The sequence below is a fragment of the Ambystoma mexicanum genome, chromosome 7q (assembly GCF_040938575.1).
Source record: "Ambystoma mexicanum isolate Mex_15411 chromosome 7q, UKY_AmexF1_1, whole genome shotgun sequence".
Taxonomy (NCBI): domain Eukaryota; kingdom Metazoa; phylum Chordata; class Amphibia; order Caudata; family Ambystomatidae; genus Ambystoma; species Ambystoma mexicanum.
This window is the reverse complement of record NC_090941.1, coordinates 998061780-998082640: the sequence shown is the minus strand read 5'-3', so window position 1 is coordinate 998082640 and position 20861 is coordinate 998061780. Positions and strand designations below refer to the sequence as shown.

Here is a 20861-nt window from a genome sequence, read left to right as displayed (position 1 = left end):
GGCGTTTGCCTTCGACGTCGTGGATGGCTCAAAGCTACGGACTTCCGGCAAGACGTCCAGACCAGAGTCCTGGACATGCCCTTCGACGGGAACAACCTGTTTGGGAAGACAGTGGACGATTCCCTTCAGGCCATCAAGGCGGATACTGAGACGGCCCGGGCCCTCGGAGTTCTGCAGCAACGTCGGACGCCCTTTCGGAGCAGCGGAGGCAAGGGCGCCTCCAGAGGTTCCGGCGGCGGTTTCGCTTCCTACCGGCAAGCGGCCCGCTCGTCGTCGCAAGAGGCCTACAGAGGACGAGGCAAGTCTAGCGGACCCCGTCGTCGTCGCCCAGGAGGTCAAGGCGGCAAGGCCGCGTCCAAGCAGGATTGAACCGGCTGTGGGGTCGGGCCCCCACCGGAGCACCCCGGTGGGAGGCCGGCTGGCGGGCTTCGTCAGCGTGTGGGAGTCCATCTCCACCGACCGTTGGGTGCTGGACGCCCTGGCCCGGGGCCACGCGCTCGAGTTTCAAAGAAGGTGCCCGCGTGTCCCCCCCGTGGCCAGGAAAGAACTTCACGTCCCTCAACTTCTTCTGGAGGTAAAGGCGAAAAGGGGCACCGAAAATTCCTCAGGTTCGTGGTGCAAGGGCGTCATTACCAGTTCAGAGCCCTCCCCTTCGGACTACGGTCGGCACCCAGGGTATTCACCAAGTGCCTCGCACCGGTGGCGGCGCAGCTGCGCCGCGAGGGGATCCACGTCTACCCCTACCTGGACGACTGGCTCATCCGCGCCAAGACGAGGGAACTCGCCGTGGTTCACACGGCAAGGACCGTCCAACTCCTCACGGACCTGGGATTCTTCGTGAACTACGCCAAATCCCACCTGGTGCCCGCGCAAGTCGCACTGTTTCTGGGAGCGAGGCTCGACACAGTGTCCCTTCTGGCCTCCCCGTCGGAGGAGAGGACCAGGACCATCTTGGGCAAGGTGCAACGGATGTTGGTGGCCGACGCGGCCAAAGTGAGGTCCATCAAGTCCCTCCTCGGGATGATGTCTTCCTGCATCTACCTCATTCCCATGTGCAGGCTCCGGATGCGCCCGTTGCAAGAATTCCTGGATGCACGCTGGATCCAGACGACGGGCAGCTTCGAGGAAAGGATCAAGCTCGACGAGAACTTCCGACGAGCAATACGGTGGTGGGGCACCCGCGCGCATCTGACGGCGGGCATGGACTTCCAGACCCCAGTCCACCAGGAGACTGTGACTACGGATGCCTCCCTGGAAGGGTGGGGAGCGCACACCGAAAATCTGCACGCAAAGGGACTCTGGCTCCCGACGGAGAAGTCCCTGCATATCAACGTCCTGGAGCTCCGTGCAGTGTTTTGGGCCCTCAGGTCTTTCCTTCCGTCCCTCAAGGGCAAGGTGGTGAGGATCTTCACCGACAACACCACCACCATGTTTTACATCAGGAAACAGGGCGGAACCAGGTCCCCAGCGCTGTCCAAGGAGGCGCAGGACCTGTGGCATTGGGCCGTCGCCCAAAGGATTTTTCTGGTGCCGTTTCATCTGGCAGGGATAAAAAACACCATCGCCGACTCACTCAGCAGGGAGCTGCGCTCGTGCCACGAGTGGGAACTACGGCAGGATCTGGTGGATCGCCTCTTCCGACGGTGGGGCACACCCCAGATCGAACTGTTCGCGACGGCGACGAACACCAAGTGCCGGAGGTTCGCCAGCAGGTTTCCCCAGACGAGGAGCATGGGCGATGCTTTCTCGTTCCCCTGGGAGGGCCTGTTCCTCTACGCGTTCCCTCCCTTGCCTCTGCTAATCCGGCTAGTCAACCTGCTCAAGAGGTCACGGTGCAGGATGATCCTCGTCGCACCTTCGTGGCCGAGGCAGATATGGTTCCCGGACCTTCTGGACTTGTCAGCGTCCCCGCCGATCAAGCTGCCGGCGGACGCGGATCTACTCTCCAGGGAAGGAGGCGCCATCCTCCACCACGATCCGAAGTCGCTGAACTTGCAGGCCTGGCTCCTGCAGCACTAGAGTTTGGAGGATACGACATACCGGCCGACTGCAGAGAGGTTCTTGCAAAGGCCAGGGCGTCCTCGACTCTTAAATGCTACGGACACAAATGGAAGAGGTTCTCTGTCTGGTCCACGCACAGAAGATTAACCCTCTACGGATTACGGCCCCCCAAGTACTGCCGTACCTGCTGACGCTGGCCAAAGCTGGACTGGCACACGCGTCCATCAAGATTCATCTTGCTGCGATCTCCTGATACACCAGAACCACGGGGCGGACGTCCTTGTGGTCTCATCGTCTGGTGAAAGAGTTCATGAAGGGACTGTTCAGATCGTTCCCGCCGGTGAAGGCTCCGGCCCCGGCGTGGGAGCTCAACGTGGTGCTGACCAAGCTCATGGGACCTCCGTTCGAGCCTCTGCACTCGGCTCCGTTGAAGTTTCTATCGTGGAAAACTGCTTTTCTTGTGGCCATCACCTCCGCACGACGAGTGGGAGAGATCCAGGCCCTTTCCTGCAAGGCCCCGTACTTGACTTTCCACGACACAAGGGTAGTGCTCAGGACGCACCCCTCCTTCATGCCCAAGGTACCGTCGGAATTCCATCTCAACGAACCCTTGGTGTTGCCTGTATTCTTCCCGTCGCCTTCGTCGCCGGCTGAGAGGACTTTGCACTCGCTGGATGTAGCTAGAGCGCTGAAGTTCTACGTGGACCGCACGAAGTGTTTTCGGAAGACGTCACAACTCTTTGTGAACTTTGGACCTGTCAATCAGGGGAAGGCTCTCTCGAAGGCTTCCATTTCCAGATGGCTCTCCGGCTGTATCATGTACTGTCATCGGTTGGCAAACCGACCTCTGCCCGGCCGTCCGAGAGCCCATTCCACCAGAGCGATCGCAGCTACCACGGCGTTCCTTTCTGGTGTGCCCCTGCTGGACATATGCAGGGCTGCTACGTGGAGGTCGACGCACACCTTCACGAAGTTCTACTGCGTCGATCGGGATTCCAGGGAGGAGTCCAGGGTCGGCCAAGCAGTGCTGCGCAACCTGTTCGCCTGAGGTGAGCCTGGTGAGGAGGTAAGATGCTTAATGTTGAGTTTGATGCTATGCTTAATGTTGAGCCTTTGCCACCTCCCGTGGTTGTGCATGTGTATACTGCTATGTATTCTTTATTCATGAGCATGTGAATCCATGCCAGACCCCATGCTGGAGAAGGAACAAGTTACTTACCTGTAACTGTTGTTCTCCAGCATGGGTCTGGCATGGATTCACATGCGAACCCTCCCGCCTACCCCTCTGCGGCTCTTCACTTGGTCATACTGCCACTTCACGTGCTTCCAAATCTGAAGATGGCTGCCAGAGGCGGTGCTTAGGTAGAGGGCAGTCATTGGCTGTGGTCAGTATGACGCAGAGACCAGTGATTGGTTATTACTACGAAAGACAGATCAGAAACGAAACTGATACTGGTTTTTTCTTTACCGAGGATTCCCAGCCTGACGACGGGGAATATTCATGAGCATGTGAATCCATGCCAGACCCATGCTGGAGAACAACAGTTACAGGTAAGTAACTTGTTCCTTACTCTGTAATCTGGCTCACTCAACTGTGCAGGTAGACACCTGCCATACGTATCTGGCGGCCATAGGGGCCTACAAGAACTCCAGTGACGACATCATCTCATCCTCCAACCCAGTGGTTAAGAGGTACTTTGCTGGTCTGAGCAGATTATAATCTGCCTGTTAAATGCCCACATCCAGTCTGGGACCTTGGGCGCCCTGGCGCGCAAACCATTCAAGCCCGTGGCGTATGCATACATCAGGCTCATCAGCATTAAAACGGCCCTACTGGTTGGCCTTATGTTGGCATGCCAGATCAGCGAAATTCAGGCACTGGTGACGTTGGAGCCCTACACCACATTTCACTGGGACACAGTGCTGCTTGGGATGCATCCCGCCTTTTTCCCCCTAAGGTAGTTTCCGCCTTTCACATTAACTAGGAGATAGTACGCCATACATTCTTTGCAGATCCAGAGAATGAGGCTCAGAAGGTATTGCACTGTCTGGATGTCAAGCATGCTCTAAGATTTTAACTTAACAGGACAAAGAGCTTCCGTAAATCAGATGCCTTGTTCATCACTTTCGGCAGGTCGAAACCAGGCTGTCCAGCCTCCCATAGCAAGGTGGAGGGTGATGGCCATCATGAGGGGCAGCACAGGCCTTTGGAAGCAAACATGTATGCCCAAGCCATCAGATCCAAGGCCATGGCTTTCCAAAGACCTGTCCCATGGCATACAATCAGAAAAGCAGCTACCTGGCTTCCCCATCGAACTTTTGCAAACACTACTGCTTGGATGCCAGGTCGGATGCAGGATTTGGCCAGGTAGTTTTGAACTTTTTTTAATTATTTTTTTTATTTATTTATTTTTTTTCTTCGGGCAACTCTCCTCCCCAGGGCTGCAGTTGTAATCGCCCATACAGTATGGAGGAGGGTATGGGATGTAGGAGTAATTGGAAGTTACTCACTGTAGTGACTAACGTACTCCTAGTCCATTGTCCCCTTTCCTCCATACATCCCACCATCCTCCCTGTAATAAACCGGTCATTAGGCAGTTGTAATATTGACGCGTCAAAGGGGACTGAGGAGTGGCGCTGGTGGGCGGAGCCAGTGGAGCGCATGCTCGCATGGCTGCGACCCTGCATGCGATTTCTTTATGGTGAAAAGTTATTTACCCGTCTAGCGAGGGGTGCCTATACAGTATGGAGTGAAGGAGACTAGGAGTACATTAGTCACTACAGTGAGTAACTTATCACTTTTACCCTGCCGCAAGCATGGTGTTGCGTCCAGGCGCCCCCTGTGGTACTTCCTCTGCCCTCAGACACATTCCAAATGCTTTTTGGCCGCTTGCACTGTGGGAACCACATTGGCCAACATCAAGATGGCCGCCACGCCTGACATGCATTCCACACAACAGAGGGAAGAGCTTACCATCCATCGATCCAACAAATACAGTGAACGCTGGCTCCTTGTGTTGCAACTTTGTATCTTCCTAACCACTCGTTACTATACGCTCTTCCCTGATTCTAACCTGCCTTCCTTTTGGTGCCTTGAGAGCTGCGCTCTATGTTCCTGTTCCTCTTACTCCTACGTCCCCTTTCCGCCATACTTATGGGACATTCCTCCGTCCTGTGGGACGGGACCGGAGCACTTTGTAAAAAGCATCATATAAAGATTGTCCTGTTCTTTTTTACGCGGGCTACCGCACGCGGCCGTAACCCCGCCCTCCTTAGCTCTGACCTTCAGTCCTTTTCGCCGCTGGCTCGGGACTGGACGCACTTGCATCTTCGGAAGATTTTTTTTCTTCCATTTCCTCCTCTCTTGCTTAGCGGTCGCGTGGTAGTCCGTCTATGCCGTTTCAGCTAGACTTTCCAAATTGATGATCTTGTCAGCGACGCTTTGCTAGGGCGGATCCCCATCCTCTTTGTTTAGAGTGTTTGGGTCCGGACCACCGGTGGGACTCCTGCTTTTATTGCGACTTCCTTTCAATCCGGGCACTTCAACGTCGTTTGGAGCGGTGGGAGGAAGTGTTTCACCGTACTCCCCAGTGCATTTTCAATTTTTCATCGAGGAGAAGAAACGGCCAGTGAGTACTGTCGTTTTTAGAGCACCCCGGCCGGGGGACTCCTTCCCGGGGTGTTCCCGGTCCGGGAGGAGCGGCAAAGCTATTACCGGGGCTTGCCCTGAGGTGCCTTCCAGGCCTAAAAACTGTACCGTAGATTTCTCAGAGGGCTTCAGTAAGGGGCCTATTGACTCTGGATTACATTCCGAGGCCCCTCCTGTGGGGGTTATTTGTGGGCCCAGTTCTACTGAGGTGTCGGGTACCGGAGCTTGCTTCGAGGGCTCCTTGTCTGGAGCTTCCCATAAAAATACTGGGGTATGTCCTGAGGCCTCTGCTGAGGTTGTTGATACTGAACGGAAGTTAGAGGCCCGTCGTGAAGAGGCTTTTACCGGATTCTAGTCCGAGGTCCCTCAGAGGCTAAGGTGACCAACAGTTCTGAGAGGCGTGTTAAGGTCTTGTCGTTGAGGTGTTCCTCATCGTTCCCGCTCTTGCAGTGACTCCAGATTGGTTGAGGGGGCACAGAGGTTTTGGACCGGCAGTGCCGAGGTCCTTCCTTTTGAAGGCTAGTTTGGCTGTTAGCATGTCAGACATCCTAGGCCACACAGTACCGGTTCGACTGAGGTTCCTTGTGTTAAGGCTAAAATTAAGACCCCTGACCCACCTGTGGGGACCCCTGCCTCCCTTCCACACGTGTCGCAGTTCTCCTTAGGTGCCAACAAAATGGCGGCCGTTCCCGCGAAGACCACGGGGGCCATTTTGGATACATTCCTTACAACTAGGCCATCGACCTTAGGGGGTGGTTTTTCTGGTGAACATCAGTTTCCTTGTGCACATCAGTTTCGTCCAGTTTATAACTGGAACGCTCAGATGCCCCTACCGCACAATGTCTCGCTTCCTGTGGCATTGGCGCCCTTGACTTATGCGGGGAAAGGGACCTCTTGGCAACCCTCTCCCTTGCGCCCCTGGAATTACTCCGCTCATGAGAGGCCTCCTCCAGTCGCGCCAAATCATCGGCGGAGGATGCGCTTTTCGGCAAGCTTCAAAGACTTATGCATTCCGACCCCATGAAGGAGTACTTTTGAGGATGGTTTAGGGAGATATGCCAGCCTGCGGTCCCTGCAGTGCCTGTGGTTCCCCCGGCGCCACCCTTACCGGCTGGGCCTCCCCCAACTCTTCCACCCCTGCCTCCGTTGTCCCCAGTGGACAAGGCTATTGTGGTGCTGGATGCGACTCAGCCTGATCTGGACCTGTCGGACGACGTGCTGGGCGATCAGGACAGCGAAGACCAGCCCCGCTCTCAGACTTTCATGACCGGGTGCTGGACATGTGTCTGGATGTTCCAGTACCCGAGGCACCCGCTCCGCAGGAGGGCGTGCTTTCGGGGGCGTTCACCTTGTCTTCTTCGGAGCGTACCGGCTTGTTCTTGCAGAAGGATGTTTTAGCCGAGGTACGTAAAGTCTGGGAGAAACCACACTCGGGACTGTTTGTCAACAAGAAGATTGACGCGCGTTAAAGGCTCCATTCTTCGGAAGAGGTGGCCTGAACTTCGTGTCCGCCCCCCTCTTCCACGGTAGTGGCTGCAGCCACTTTGCAATCCAGACCTGCGTCATCCTCTTCTACGACGGCTACACAGGTTCTGGCCAAAGAGGACAAGCTTCTCGACTCCCTTGGAGGAAGATTTTCGCTAACTTGGCCCTGCAGCTGCATCAAGCCAATGCAGTTTGAAGAGTTCATTCCTGTTGAAAAGTTAGAAGATTTCAAAGCAGGATTGTCGGATGCCAGGGTCCTGGCACAGGATCTGCTGGAGGCTGCAGCGCATCATGTCTACACCTCGGCCCGGGACCTTATGCTTGGCGTAGATACCTCTCGTCAGGCTTGGCTGCATGCCACCAAGTTCTATAAGGAGGTGCCGGATAAGGTTTTGGACATGCCTTTTGATGGCAAGGAGCTCTTCTACAACAGACGTGGAGCTGACCAAAACTAAGGACCGCACTCAAACCGCCAAGTCCTTGTCTGTCCTGGTAAAACCACCTTTCAGGGCATAGAGATCGTTGTCAAACCCTCGGCCTTCCTCTGGTTTCAGGTTTTTTTAGATCGCAATTCCCGCAGGGTTGACACCCATTTGGGAAATTCCCTCTGAAGGCAGCAACAGAGTTGGTTTTTCTCCCGCTCCTCAGCCTCCTCCTCAGATTCAGGTGGCGCTGCCACCGACAAACCAGCTAAATTAGGGTTTTCTGTGCTCGCACGAGACCCCAGTGGGAGGACGCATTGCGTCTCATTGGGAGGTGTGGCAGACATAACAGAGGACCGGTGGGTCTTGTCAGTCGCTTACGGTGCCCAAACCCAACCAGGCTGGCCTGCGCACCATCCTAGACCTTTCCCAGTTCAATCTTTCTCTACCCCAAGAGAAATTCCAGGCCTTGTCAGTCCTCTTTACAGAAGGGCAAAATGCCAACGGTTTTCCGTGGGGGAGGAGCACTTCCAGTTCCAAGTGCTCCCTTTTGGCCTTGGCTCGGCACCGCGTGTCTTTACGAAGATGTCGGTTATTGCAGCTCATCTTCGGCTTCAGGGTATCCATGTGTATCTGTATTTGGACGATTGGCTGCTGCGCCGTCCTTGTCCGCTGAAAGCCTCGAGCAGTCTTCAGTATCTCCTCCAGCTCCTGCTTCACCTTGGGCTGTCGGTGAACTGGCGGAAATCTACCATGATGGTCTCTGACTTGACTTGCCTGGGTTTTCGTTGGAACACGATCGACTGCAGAGTTTACCTGACCGGGAACAGAATGGTGGATCTATTGGCCACGTGTCAGATTTTTGCACAGTCGGAGAGCATGTCGGCCTGGTGGTTCCAGAGGCTTCTGAGCCTCATGGCCTTGTGCGTATTGGCTCTTCCTCTTGCTCGGCTCAAGATGAGGCGGACGCAGATGGCTCTTCAGAGTTCTTGGCGTCAGGCTGTGGATCCGGACTCCAAGATAATCTCGATTACGGCTTTCATGAGAATGGACCTTGGGTGGTGGTCGTCTCTCAGCAACCTGTCGTGGGTGCAGGTTTTCAAGACCCTGCTCCGATGATGCCGATCACGATGGACTCCTCCCTTCTGGGGTGGAGTGCGACGATGGATCTTCTTCAGGTCTCCGACCTCTGGTCACCCAAGGACAAGTTCCTTCATATAAATCATCTGGAGCTTCTGGCGATCTTCCTGGTGCTCAGGCCGGTCATTGCCAACAAAGTGGTTCATGTGCGCACGGACAATGTGGTGTCCATGTTTTACATCAACAAGCAGGGGGGCACCAAGTCCCCTCCTCTTGTGGATCTTGCCATTCAGATTTGGGAATGGGCGGTTCGGCATGGTGTCTGGCTGGTGGCAGTACACATCCCGGGCTAGCTGAACGTTACGGCAGATGCCCTCAGCCGAGTCCGCTTCGAGTGGGTATTGTAAACTGAGGTCCTCTTACAGATATTCCTGTGTTTGGGCACTCCGGAGGTGGACCTCTTCGCAACATTGGCAAACAAAAAACGTCCTTTATGCCTCCAGAAATGGGCTGGGAGCCTCTTCTCTGGGAGATGCTCTCGAGATTCCCTGGCACAACATGAGGGCCTATGCTTTTCCGCCCCGGCCTCTGATTCATCAGACGATTTGCAAGCTGAAGAACACTGAACTGTTCTCATCTGCTCATACAGCCATGGTGGCTGGCCAGGTTCTGGTTTTCAGAGCTTCAACATCTGTCGGTGTGTCCACCATTCAGGCTTCTGTTGGTTCCCGATCTGCTTCACCAGAGAGATGGCCAGCTGTGGCACCCCTCCCCACAATATTTCAGCTTGGCGGCATGGTGCCAGAATTCAGATCTTTAGAACATCCCATCCGGCCTGCTGACAACATGCGCATTCTTCAGGTAGCCAGGAAACCCTCGACGAGGTCTCAGTATAGAAGCAAGTGGCTTTGGTTCTGTTACTGGTGCTTAGCCAAACAGCTGGACCCCAGGGTGGCTACGATGGACACAGTGCTGTCCTTAGTCTCTCATTTAGCAGAGTCGGGCATTCATGTACTGTCATGCAGGACTTACCTTTCGGCCGTGGCCGCCTACCTACCTATCCACGGACCAGTGCTCTTTTTCACTGTCAAATCCAGTGATTAAACAGAACTTTGCGGGTCTAATGCGTCTTTACCCTCCTGTTCGCAAACCGCATGCATCCGATGTGGGATCTGAATGTGGTCCTTACGGCCTTGTGCCATAAGCCTTTAGAACCAATGGCTACGGTAGATCTTAAGCACCTTTCGTGGAAGGGTTGTTTCTTGGTCGCCGTTACTTCGGCAGGGCATGTGAGTGAGCTCTAAGCTTTGTCAGTGGAGCATCCCTTCTTGGTTTTTCACAAGGATAATGGTCCTAAGGACAAATCCTTCTTTCTACCAAAGGTGGTTTCTGATTTCCATCTAAATCAGTCCATCTCCCTGCCTGTCTTCTTTCCAAACCCGGCTCCGGAAGCTGAGAGGGTTTTGCATTGCCTGGATGTTAGAAGAGCTCTTAAGTCCTATCTGGAAAGAACATCTGAATTTAGTTCTTAACTTTTGGTGACATTTGGTAACGCGCAGGGTAAGCAGGCCTCCAAAGCGACTATCTCCAGATGGATTGCTGCCTGTATTATGGAGTCTTACACTGTTCACGGTCTCCAGCCTCCTAAAGGGGTTCATGCACATCTGGTACTGGGCAAGGCAGCTGCTGTTGCCTTCCAAAAATATATCCCCTGGGAGACCATTGCGAAAGCAGCTACTTGGGCCTCCTCATCGGCTTTTTGCAAACCTTACTGTTTCGACCTGAGCTCCAGATCTGATGCTCAGTTTGGCCAGGCTGTGCTGAAAACCCCTTTTTCAGTAGGTTTCCATCCACCCATTGTTCCTGTGGGGAGTGCTTGGGAATCTCCCAGAAGTATGGAGGAAAGGAGACGGGACGTAGGAGTATAATAAGGTCACTACTCACCGTAGTGACCACCTTACTCCTAGTCCATAGTCCCCTTTCCTCCATACACCCGCCCGCCGTCCCCTCTAATGTTACTCTATTATTGCTTAAAGGTCTCTGACCTGGCGATAGAAAAGGAGTGATGGGTGATGCGCTGGGCGGAGCTAAGGAGGGCAGGGTTACAGCTGCATGCGTGCGGTACCCTGCATAAAAGAGGGTCTTTTTTTTTTTTAAATGTTTTTTTTTAATGCTTTTTACAAAGTGCTCCGGTCCCGTCCCACAGGACAGAGGAATGTCCCATAATTCTGGAGGAAAGGGGACTATGGACTAGGAGTAAGGTTGTCACTACAGTGAGTAACCATGATTTTCTACCGCTGCTCTCACCTACTTGCCAGGTATCGTCTGCTGCATTCAGTCTTTGGGTACCTCTGCCTGTTTCTTCCAGTCTATTTCTAGACAATGTATACTAGTTCATCTGCGAGTTCCATAAGACCGCTGCTGCTTTACTGGCTCACCTGCAAGTGCCACGTGACATCTGCTGCTTTTCTTCTCTTCAGTCCGGTTTCTCCACTACTCCACATCTCCTCAGGGTTTTTCCCCATCACTTTCTTTTCTTTGTGTACCAGCCTCTCTGGCGGCTGGTTCACCATGTTCCACTTTAGGGAGTCCTGGCAGTCAGAGAGGATCGTCCCTACATACACGAGAAAAGACCACCAGCAACCGACAGTTGAACGCTAAGCCTAAAACATGGGCTGTTATGATCCTCATAGTTTTGGTACAGGGGTGCATATTTCAAATGCCACCCCTATGCTGGAGAGACTTGGCTATCACTGCAGCTGTCAAATGGACAACTGTCGCCTGAGTCCTCTTACCACTGGTAGAGCAGTTGCTGCTAACCATGTTAAGGATTTCAATCGGGTGACACACCTTGGTCTTAGCCTAGTATGTAGTGCACAATTGGAATGCTTTCTCTTTATATTCTATGAATTCAATTTGAGATGGCACACAACCCGTCTCACACCCTCTTTTTCAAATACCCCGGGTCACAATGGACCATGAACCAGGCCGGTTGGTGGGAGGGAATGCAATATTTATTTTTAAAATTCAAAGAAAATCATACAATTTTAAGATTGCTGCCCAATCACAAATGGGGTGATAATTACAATGGAAACTGAAGCAATACACTTGGTTAACCTTCTACAAGAACATATACAAAGCACAAATGAATAGGAGCACTTTTTCTTTGGGTAGATAGCACGGGAGTTAAGATCTCCCCCTGCAATGCCCTCCCAAACCCCTATGAATCGAATGTGCAATGGACCGAAAGAGGCAGCAGGGATATCGTGCAGCAAACGGAATCAAAATCCGACCTTCCCTCACAAAATAAGAGGCGAAACGGATTTTAAAGCCCTTTGTTATGGCATGAAATGACACTCGGAAATTGACAAATAATTAATGTGCGGTTAAATCTGAGGCAAATATGATTTTTCACAGTGGCAGTAATATATAAACACTGGCAATCACAAAGCAGGTTCTCAACAAAAGGCATACAGTCCAAAAACAAGTTGAAAGTAAGAACACGATGCAGCTGAATCATACGTTGGAAAGTTGCATTTTTTTTCTCAATTGCTCTTTTAAATGACACAAATGTTTTTTATGAAAAACTGGTGATATATTCAGATTTGTAATGCAGTTTTTGGGCTGGGGGATAGATGCACATCACAGGGACAATATAAGAGTGAAAGGATGGTTGTAGCTGAAGATTTGGATGAGATTTGCAAGATAAAGGGAGGTTCCATTTTGGCAAAATGAAGCCGTGAAATAGAGAATCGTCTGGGAAGGAAAGACCGTTTTTACTTAAACTAGATTATTAAGACTATATTAAATAGACACGGTAGGATCCTGGGTTAATTTGCAACTTTCACCCCGCGTTCAGATCTATATAGGAATTTCAATTATTCCAAAGATCGCTAAGGAGTTACAAGATGGGGTGAATGAAAGAATGGCGCTAACACTAGGAAATCAGACCAGATGCACAAAGGATTCTGACAGTAGGACAAATTACCAAGGCATGGATAGAATGGCTTAGAGAGTCGAATAAAGATAAAAGGGTCAGGATGGGTAGGCTGTGTTTCTATGGGATGGGAAATACTCGCAGTCCACGCTTTGGGATTTTGGAACAGTCAACCAGGTCTGGTCACCGTACGGCGGGCACCCCTTAAAGCAAACAGGTGGGCAATTCTGGCGCTGGATGGCAGAAGTGCAGCGGGCATGCAGCCAGCAGGCAAGAAGCTGGTCTGGTCACAGGATGCTAAAGATACCACAGCTTTTCCCTTGGTTATTGGATTTTAGTGGGATTTTCTGACTCTTGGCCTAGCTGGAGTAGGGTCAGCTATGCTTTGGCCTTGCAGCGGAATCTGGCAAGATGAATGTAGAATATCAGGAACGCAGGCGCTGGAAATTCAGGAGTGTGTAGAGTTCTGTCAGCCACCCTTTATATAAAGCATTGTGACATTGCATAATCATATGGTAGGGCATGCTTAGCTGAGGACGCCCTAAACAACTGTCTTAGACAGTGGTGATTGTTACCGCCTTCTTGTTACCTGATTGGAGTCTTTGAAACCTGACATCAGCTTTATGATGTGGGTTTACTATGTTCAGAACCTCCCACAGTTAATTTTGCCACAACCTATTTTTGAAATAAAAGGCACATTTTTACAGTTGTGGCATATTAACAAATCACATGGGCAGATTACATATTTTATGTAGAGCATGGCAGTCCAATTCTTAGTTGTAGGACCTTGTTTTGCCAGTTTAACAACTTTTCGTCATTTTCAGTAAAATATTTGGCCTAGAATTACATAACATTATACATGTGCATAGATTATTGGGCATATCCGTATTGAATTTCAAAGGCGCATGTACACTTTCCTTAGAATGTCCCCTTCTCTGCCATTTCTGTTCCCCATATGTCGGTGACGGCTACAGCATCTTAAATTAAAACCCACAATTACATTTAAACTTATCTTTGCAATAGGACTTCGCAGGAATGCAAAAAGTTAAGTCTTAACATTTTATGAATAACGTAGTCTTAGGAAACAAATGGGGCAGGCCTTTGTCCTTCACTTGGCCCATTTTTTTTTCTCAGCTACCACCAACTGTTATTTCAGCCCAGGGTGGGGAAGGGGTTTCCCAGTTTGAATGTTTATTCTCCACTTCACAGGTTGGTGTCCCAGAATTTCTATTGTAAGAGGCCTCATCCCAGACAAGTCTGCCAAGGTAGCAATTATCACCCATGTGTGCCCTAGAATCTACTGTGAGGGGCCTTCTGTTGCTAGCAACCCCCAAGCAGAAACCTGTTTGGGGCTGATTTTCCCCATGTAGCCAATTCTTTATTTTTTATTTGAGTTCTGAATCCGAAGAAAGCCTGTTGTATAAAACCTCCTGTGTTACACAGCACAAAACCCTTTACATTGCTAGATAAGGGCAGGGCTTTATCAAACATACACTTTTAAACCGGTATTTTTCTTATGTGTAAATGTACATTTAAACATGTGGTGACTGCTGGCATTTTCCTTTCAAATTCAGTTTTTCTCTTCCACTCGAATTCCCACATTGTTCTGTAGCCATAGTTAGTTTCTTGTATGCAGAAATTTGTTTGAAACACAGATGCACTGAAATTGACATGGGCCCAGAGAGCTCGGGTTTCTTTGAAGCATTGATCTTTAACATTTTATGACTGCAATGTCGAGCGTTTCCCGCGGCTTCTTTTGCCTTTTTCAGATTTTGCTGACTGCAGGGATCATGCTTTCTTCTGCTGTAGCATAATGTGAATATGGATGGGCATGGCAAGGTCTCATTAAAAAAAGTAGTTTGATGAACAGATGAAAATAGCGTCAGGACAGCATCCTTTTTAGTGTAAAATATTCCCTTTTCAATGGGAACTTTTTGCAAGCCGCAGAGCAGCGCTGCTTTGATTCACTTCTTTTGGGTGCACCCAAGAACACACTGGCATCTTTCTCTGTGCCCCCTGTTCCAACTCGCCCAATAGGGGTCTAGCAAGATGGTGCAGCCATAGTTTTGTTGCTGCAAAACGCAGTTTCGATGCCGTGGTGCTCCAAGGATCCAGCATAGCCATTTTGCTGTTAACTGCGAAAGCGCAGCTTGGTTATGAATGGGAATTCTGCTGAGTGGGTCAATGTAGCCCACAACCATTATACTGATGAGGCAGCATCAGATGCACACTATTCTTTTGGCATTGAGTTTATGAAGGGGAATCTGATCAGCAGATTACCCTTTCAGAGATGAAATTACCTGCATCCTTTTATTAGTGCATAAAAATAAAACACCTTTGCCAGATGGCCAGTCTTCTGTGGCAATGTTGGTCCCTCAAAGGAACAGGTTTTGTTTCCTATGCTGGTTGTCTGGAGCTGACTAGGGACCTTACAGTGCTCTTGGTAATCACCTTAGTGGAAGGTATTTTTAGAGTTATAGACCTTCTTTCCCTGTGTTGAGGGGTAGATGTTGGTGGAGGTATGGGGGCTTCTATGACCCCCTTGGTGGTCTTACACTGGGTGGTAAAGGGTTGAGCATCCATGCTGTATATGACCTCCTTGCTATCCTCCACTAGCTCAGGTTGCACAGGTCCCCATTGATGACTCTACAGTGGGATTCCAAGTCTATGGATTTTTAGCACTACCCAAAGCAGCCTAAGTGGTCCCAAGTTTAATTCCACCAAATGGTACACAAGGTTGTCAAGTTGCACATGCTGCAGTAGGCGACAATTCATTTAGAGTTCTAGACTTTGCACACCATCTGTTACCCAGGTAGTGTAATGGGACCCATTTCAATTCTATTAATTTTGATGAATCGGAAATTTGAAATAAGCATCCTCTGTCCTAGCAAATGAATTGGCTAAACTTCACATAGGGCTTGCCCTGGCCTAGCAACTCCCCAGGATTTCAGGGTTTACAGAGTGTTGCTGCACATACTGCCAGAAGCGTTTTCATGTTTGGGAAAGTAGATGCTCCATAATCTGAAAGTGTCTCCAAGCAGCTTGGCATACACAAACTTGTTTATGTGGACCTACATTGCTAAAACTAGCAGTGGTAGCATTGGATAAAGTTATAAAATATGCTTATGGAACCCTGCTGTTTCTTCCTTCGAATCCATTATGTTTGATTTTACCGATGGACGCACAGGATTGATGTACCACAGAAGCTGTCCATGTGAAATGAACTTGTTACAGTTAATGTAAAAACAATAAAACTAGTAAGGGAGGAACAGATTGCATTGCAGCTTTGTCTTGTGACCCTTATTCATGAAAGAATTCAGATGCCCTATAATTCCTCCTCAATTAGCACCTACTTGTGCATTTTATTAAACATGTCGTTTTCCTATAAGATGCATGCTACTTTAAAATTAAATTGTAGGTGTTTCAGAAGATTCTCATTTGTTAAGGGTTTTTAACAATGCTTTTACGTTTACCATGGTCCTTAAAGGAATACCAACATCGGGGCAGAGCGAAGTCGAAGCTGCAGTGATGCAATGAAAGATGGCAGAACAAAAAGCAGGCGGAAGTCTTCCCAGAGCAACAAAGTGAAGGTAATTGTGCCGATAATCATTTGGTTATTTTTTATATTGCTTCATGCAAATGCTTGAGTAGAAGCGCTGTAGTAATCGGTGTTTCGTGTTTACCATCTCTTGATACCCTATCACCCTTAGAACTATGAAAGAGTAAGTACTGCGTTAGCCTGATTGGGTTTCAAACCCATGTTGCAAAGAATCGCCCTTTTCCACAGCGCAGTGCATTACACTTCAGTCTGCTAGGAGTCTATCTAGTACCTCTATAGTGCATTTCTGTGCCTTGCTAATAGATGTTGTAGACCTAGCTGTTTGCAATTCCTACAGGAAGAATAGTGCATGGTTTTCCAGGAAATTACCCAAATGTAACTGGTTTTTCCCCATTACAAATGCAGAGTCATTGTAAAGACTGGAGGGGGGTGTCTGTACTTCTGCTCTCTATATGGTAGAGGAGAGGCAGAGGACCCCAGCCAAGATTCTCTATGGTAGCAATGGACAAGCAATCAAGGCCTAGCTTCTCAGGAGGTGATGCAGGCTGGCTCTTAAGTACAGTGTAGTCCCCAAGCCCCCACAAAGGAATGTCCACACTGTATTACTGAAGACAGTCTTTATATAATTAATATTCAAGGGTGTGTGCACTATCACAATAACTCACTTTGTACACAGAAGTCAACAATGGCAAATATATACAATTCTAAAGTGGTACCACCAATATTATCAGAGCTCATTAAAGTGCATCAACTATACTGTCAGAATGTCACACAGGTCAATAACAAGGAAACCAGCAATAGACATGGGAAGGAAAGCAAGATGGTTGAAACAATGAGCAGAATTCTGGCCCCTACCACTACACACAGTTCTGTGTGGAGATCCTCCCCCCCCCCCCCACCCAGGCAACCTCTAAAATAAAGATCTAGCACAAGCCCCCTCCCCCCCCGCCCCAATGTACCTGGTGGAGCAGAGTTCTTCGAAGAAGCGTCGATGGATCCTTCTCGAGTGACCCCCCCTTTCAAGCAGGAGTCACAGATCGTCGAGAGGCGTCAAAGAAAGTGAACTTGGCGCTGATTAGAAGTTTGAGGGTGCCGAGACCACAATGTCGATCCTGGCGGTGCTAGTCTGCGACGTCCTGCAAGGATGAGGTGTGCGGGGCACCTCAGTGTTTGAGGCCTTCAGGTGGCGGGAAACCCACTGGCGGATTCTCGTCGGCTGCCTCGACTCTCTCTGGGAGGATAAAGCGGTCGGTGTGGACAAGGGAGTCCTTCGATTCAAATGTTCTTAGGCAAAGGAGCGGGCGGCTCCGGTCGTCGGCGGCACGGCGTCAAGCGGTCCCCTCTTCTGGGGCAACCCAACTTCGGGACTCCAGCGGTTACACAAACCTGCAAACCCTCGTCGACTGCAATGGATTTAGACAGCAGCGAAGTCAGGGTGCTTCACCCGTCTCCGGTCGGCAGCCTTTCGAGGGTCTGACTTCCAGGGCGCTTCGGCGAAGGTTAGCGGTGCTCGATGGTCCCTCGGAGCACGGGAAGAGGGCGCCTTACCAGGTCCTCTCTTGGATCAGTCTTCGATGAATTCGGCAGCTTTCAGATCAGGTCGAAGCAAATGCAACAGCAAGTCTTCTTCTTCCAGCTGGGCGTCGAGGATCAGGAGTTCCAGTTACTCTTCAAGTGTAGACACAGCTTCTGAACCATTTCCAGTGGTGAGAGGTCCCCAGATATACTATCCTGTCTCTCATCCACACTGCTGGCTCACACTCAGCAGCCAACAATACAGAAGGGCATTCATGCAGTCAGTCAGCCAATTGGGCACACAGTGCATTCAGGGCACACTCCTCCCTCTCACACACTCACAACAAGGAATGTGGATTGGGACAAGTACCCAGCCATTCAACACTACACACTGCATTCAGGCCATTTTCGGGCAGGGCTTTCTGTCTTTGTCTCTGATACCAGAAACCAGACAGCCACAACAAGCAGTGCATATTGGTCACACACTCCATTCACCCAGGTCCCACCCACAGGGTGTACCCACAACATAGTCACTGAGAAGGCTCCAGTCTGGACTGGACTTTAGAACACCATATATGGAACCTCTGCCCAACAGCCAGTCAGGGCCTGGGTATCCCAAAATGGAGGATACTCAGAGCACCTGTCAAATTCAGCATGGAGCTGCCACCAGCCCATACCCTGCTCTGTTGGCCACCCACAGGTGCCCAAAAAACATACACTAGGGGCACAGGGTTTTACCCCCACCCATGGCTGCCATAAGGGTATCCCATGGGTCTGTACACCAAACTATAAACAGGAAGAGCTGCACTGCCAGGAGTCCCACATGGACTCCTGGGCAGAAAACAATACAGAACACGAATGAAAAAGGACTACAGGACAAGGAGGCCCTGTCCCTCCAATGCATTTCCAGCATCACAGTCATCATACATCAATCATAAGATTCCAATTGTCAAACCTAACTATTTTAAGAAATTTCTACTTGGTTTATCAGAGTGTTACTGAATGTTTATTCCTAATGGTATATTTTATATTTACTTCTACCTTCCAACTGGCGAATCCCTGAAACCATGTATAATTTAAAAATAACCTTTCCATATTCTTTATACTGACCCTGCCCAAATTCCTGCATGCCCTTGCATGTGCAAGGCAGGCTACCGTTCACCCATCAGCATGTTTCCTTTGTTTCAATTCATTTTCTAGCCCTTTTTTAAAATTTATTTTTAAGCAGGGAGAACTGTATTTGTATATTTTACTTGTGTTTGGTTTTGTATTTTCTTTTACTAAAGTAAGGGCTGCACCATGGCTTGAATTGCTGTTTGTTCCCAGCAGGCTGCAGCCTTAAGCTGTCTGGCTGGTGAAGCAGTCACTGTTAAAGATGTCTGTAAAGGGTTTCAGGAATGTGGGCCTGGAAAACAATTATGCACTTTTTTATTCAAGCTTATGAAGAAGCAGCATGTGGTTTGGCAATCAGACCTTGAAGAACAGACAGGGCAGAGGCGACTGGCTTCACCGTCCCCAGAACAAAGATGGGACAAAAGGCTCTTAACAAAGAGTAATCAACAGGAAAGATGAGTAAAGATGCTAGGAACTGGAGGATTCAAGTGCAACTAAAGGCACCCTATAATAGGAATCCCTCAGGTGTTGCTAGTCTTTGAGGTAGAAGTCTTGCAGAGACAGGTCTGTTGGCAGTCTATGCCGACTTGTTCCTTGTCCAGCACCTAATTGATCCGTCTTGGAGAGCAAGGTGGTTTTTAGCTGAGACCTAAATCCTCAAGAATTAACTGGGCTGTGTATTCCTTTTTTGTTGGGAATCTGTGACAGGGAGGCAATTTCAAGACCCTTTTAATGGAATTTTCCCTGAAGGCAACCCTCCTGCATCTTCTGGGTGATGACCTTTCAGTTCACCTCTCAGAAAGGGATCTTCAAATGTGCTGCCACCACTGTATTTGTTATGCAATGTGACATGTTTGAGGTCTGCAGAAGGCAATGGCAAATGTTTGACCATTTCCAAAAAGCATGCTTTACTTTTATTCCTTACAGAAGATAAATGAAGGGGCAACTACAGCGAAGATGGTGTAAAAATGCCACTCCATGTAATGTCTCTATGCAAAGCATACAAAAGGTCTATCAGAAGCCAAAAAGCTATATTTTCTTATTCAATTCATTCTTGAAAATGGTTTAAACAGTCTAAAATTGTATCCAAACTAGCCAGCCCTTTTCCTACTTCTACCTCAGAAGCATGTAACTCACTTCAGGAATATCGCTACTAAAATTCTGGACATCAGAAATGGAATTGTGCGATTGAAGTCACTTTGGGATCCGGAGCAGGTACTGAATTAAATCTCCCCGACTAGTTATAAAAATATCCACAACCTACATGTGAAAACATTTCTGCCAATTCAGAATCTTGCTCTCTATTCAAATTTACTAGGATTTATCCTGAACAAGTGATCACTATTGTTAATATGAATCCCTCTTGCTCCTACATCCTGACCCCTTTCCTCCATACTTGCGGACATTGTCTTTTGGGACAGGAGCACCTTTGAAAGCGCAGAAAAACATGAATTTGTTTTTAAAATGTTTGCCAGTGCTGGCACATGCATAGCCTTAGCCAAGTCTTCCTAAGCCCCACCCCGAGCTTTGTCTTTTCTCTGTGCGGTCCGGATCGGAAACATGGTAGCACCTGCTGGATTTTTGCCTGCTTTTCTAGTCTCGTCTATCTTCTTTCTGCCTGGTTCCCGCAGTCTGCCTTTTCCCTCTGCTGGAGATTTAATGATTTGTTGTATGTACCCTATTGGCAGCACTACATGGTGGCGGGTCCCCATAACTTTTGTTTAGAGTGACTTGCTCTCGACCATTGGTGAAGCTCATCCTTACTGTGACGCACATTCCGTGCAGGCACTCAAAATACTACAGAGGTTGGAGGTAGTCTTCCATATCATTCATCGGTCCACCTGAAGGAGTTCAGTGCAATTTATAACGGTTCTGCTTCTTTTCCAGGCACCCAGACAGGAGACTACTTCCCGGGATGTCTTCTAAGACTTGGACGAGCCATGTAGATCTGAAGCTTACGGGGACTCTCCCCAAGGTACCCTGCAGAGGTACCAGCCTGGATACCAGAGCCCACTCAAGACGTACCCCGAATAGGGGCTAAAGTTACTGTGGTCACTCCTGAGGATCATCGCCCAGGGGCTAAAGCTACCAGGGTCCAAC

General features: G+C 49.6%; 1 protein-coding gene across 3 annotated transcripts in view; it reads left to right on the top strand.

Annotated features, from left to right (window-relative positions):
• The window catches only part of RNF169 (ring finger protein 169), a 361593-nt gene that overhangs the window by 301828 nt on the left and 38904 nt on the right, over positions 1-20861 (top strand). For all 3 annotated transcript variants that reach the window (XM_069640161.1, XM_069640160.1, XM_069640162.1), the window contains one exon: positions 16062-16164. In XM_069640161.1, coding sequence (XP_069496262.1) covers positions 16062-16164 — 103 coding nt within the window. The remainder of the gene's footprint in view (positions 1-16061; positions 16165-20861) is intronic.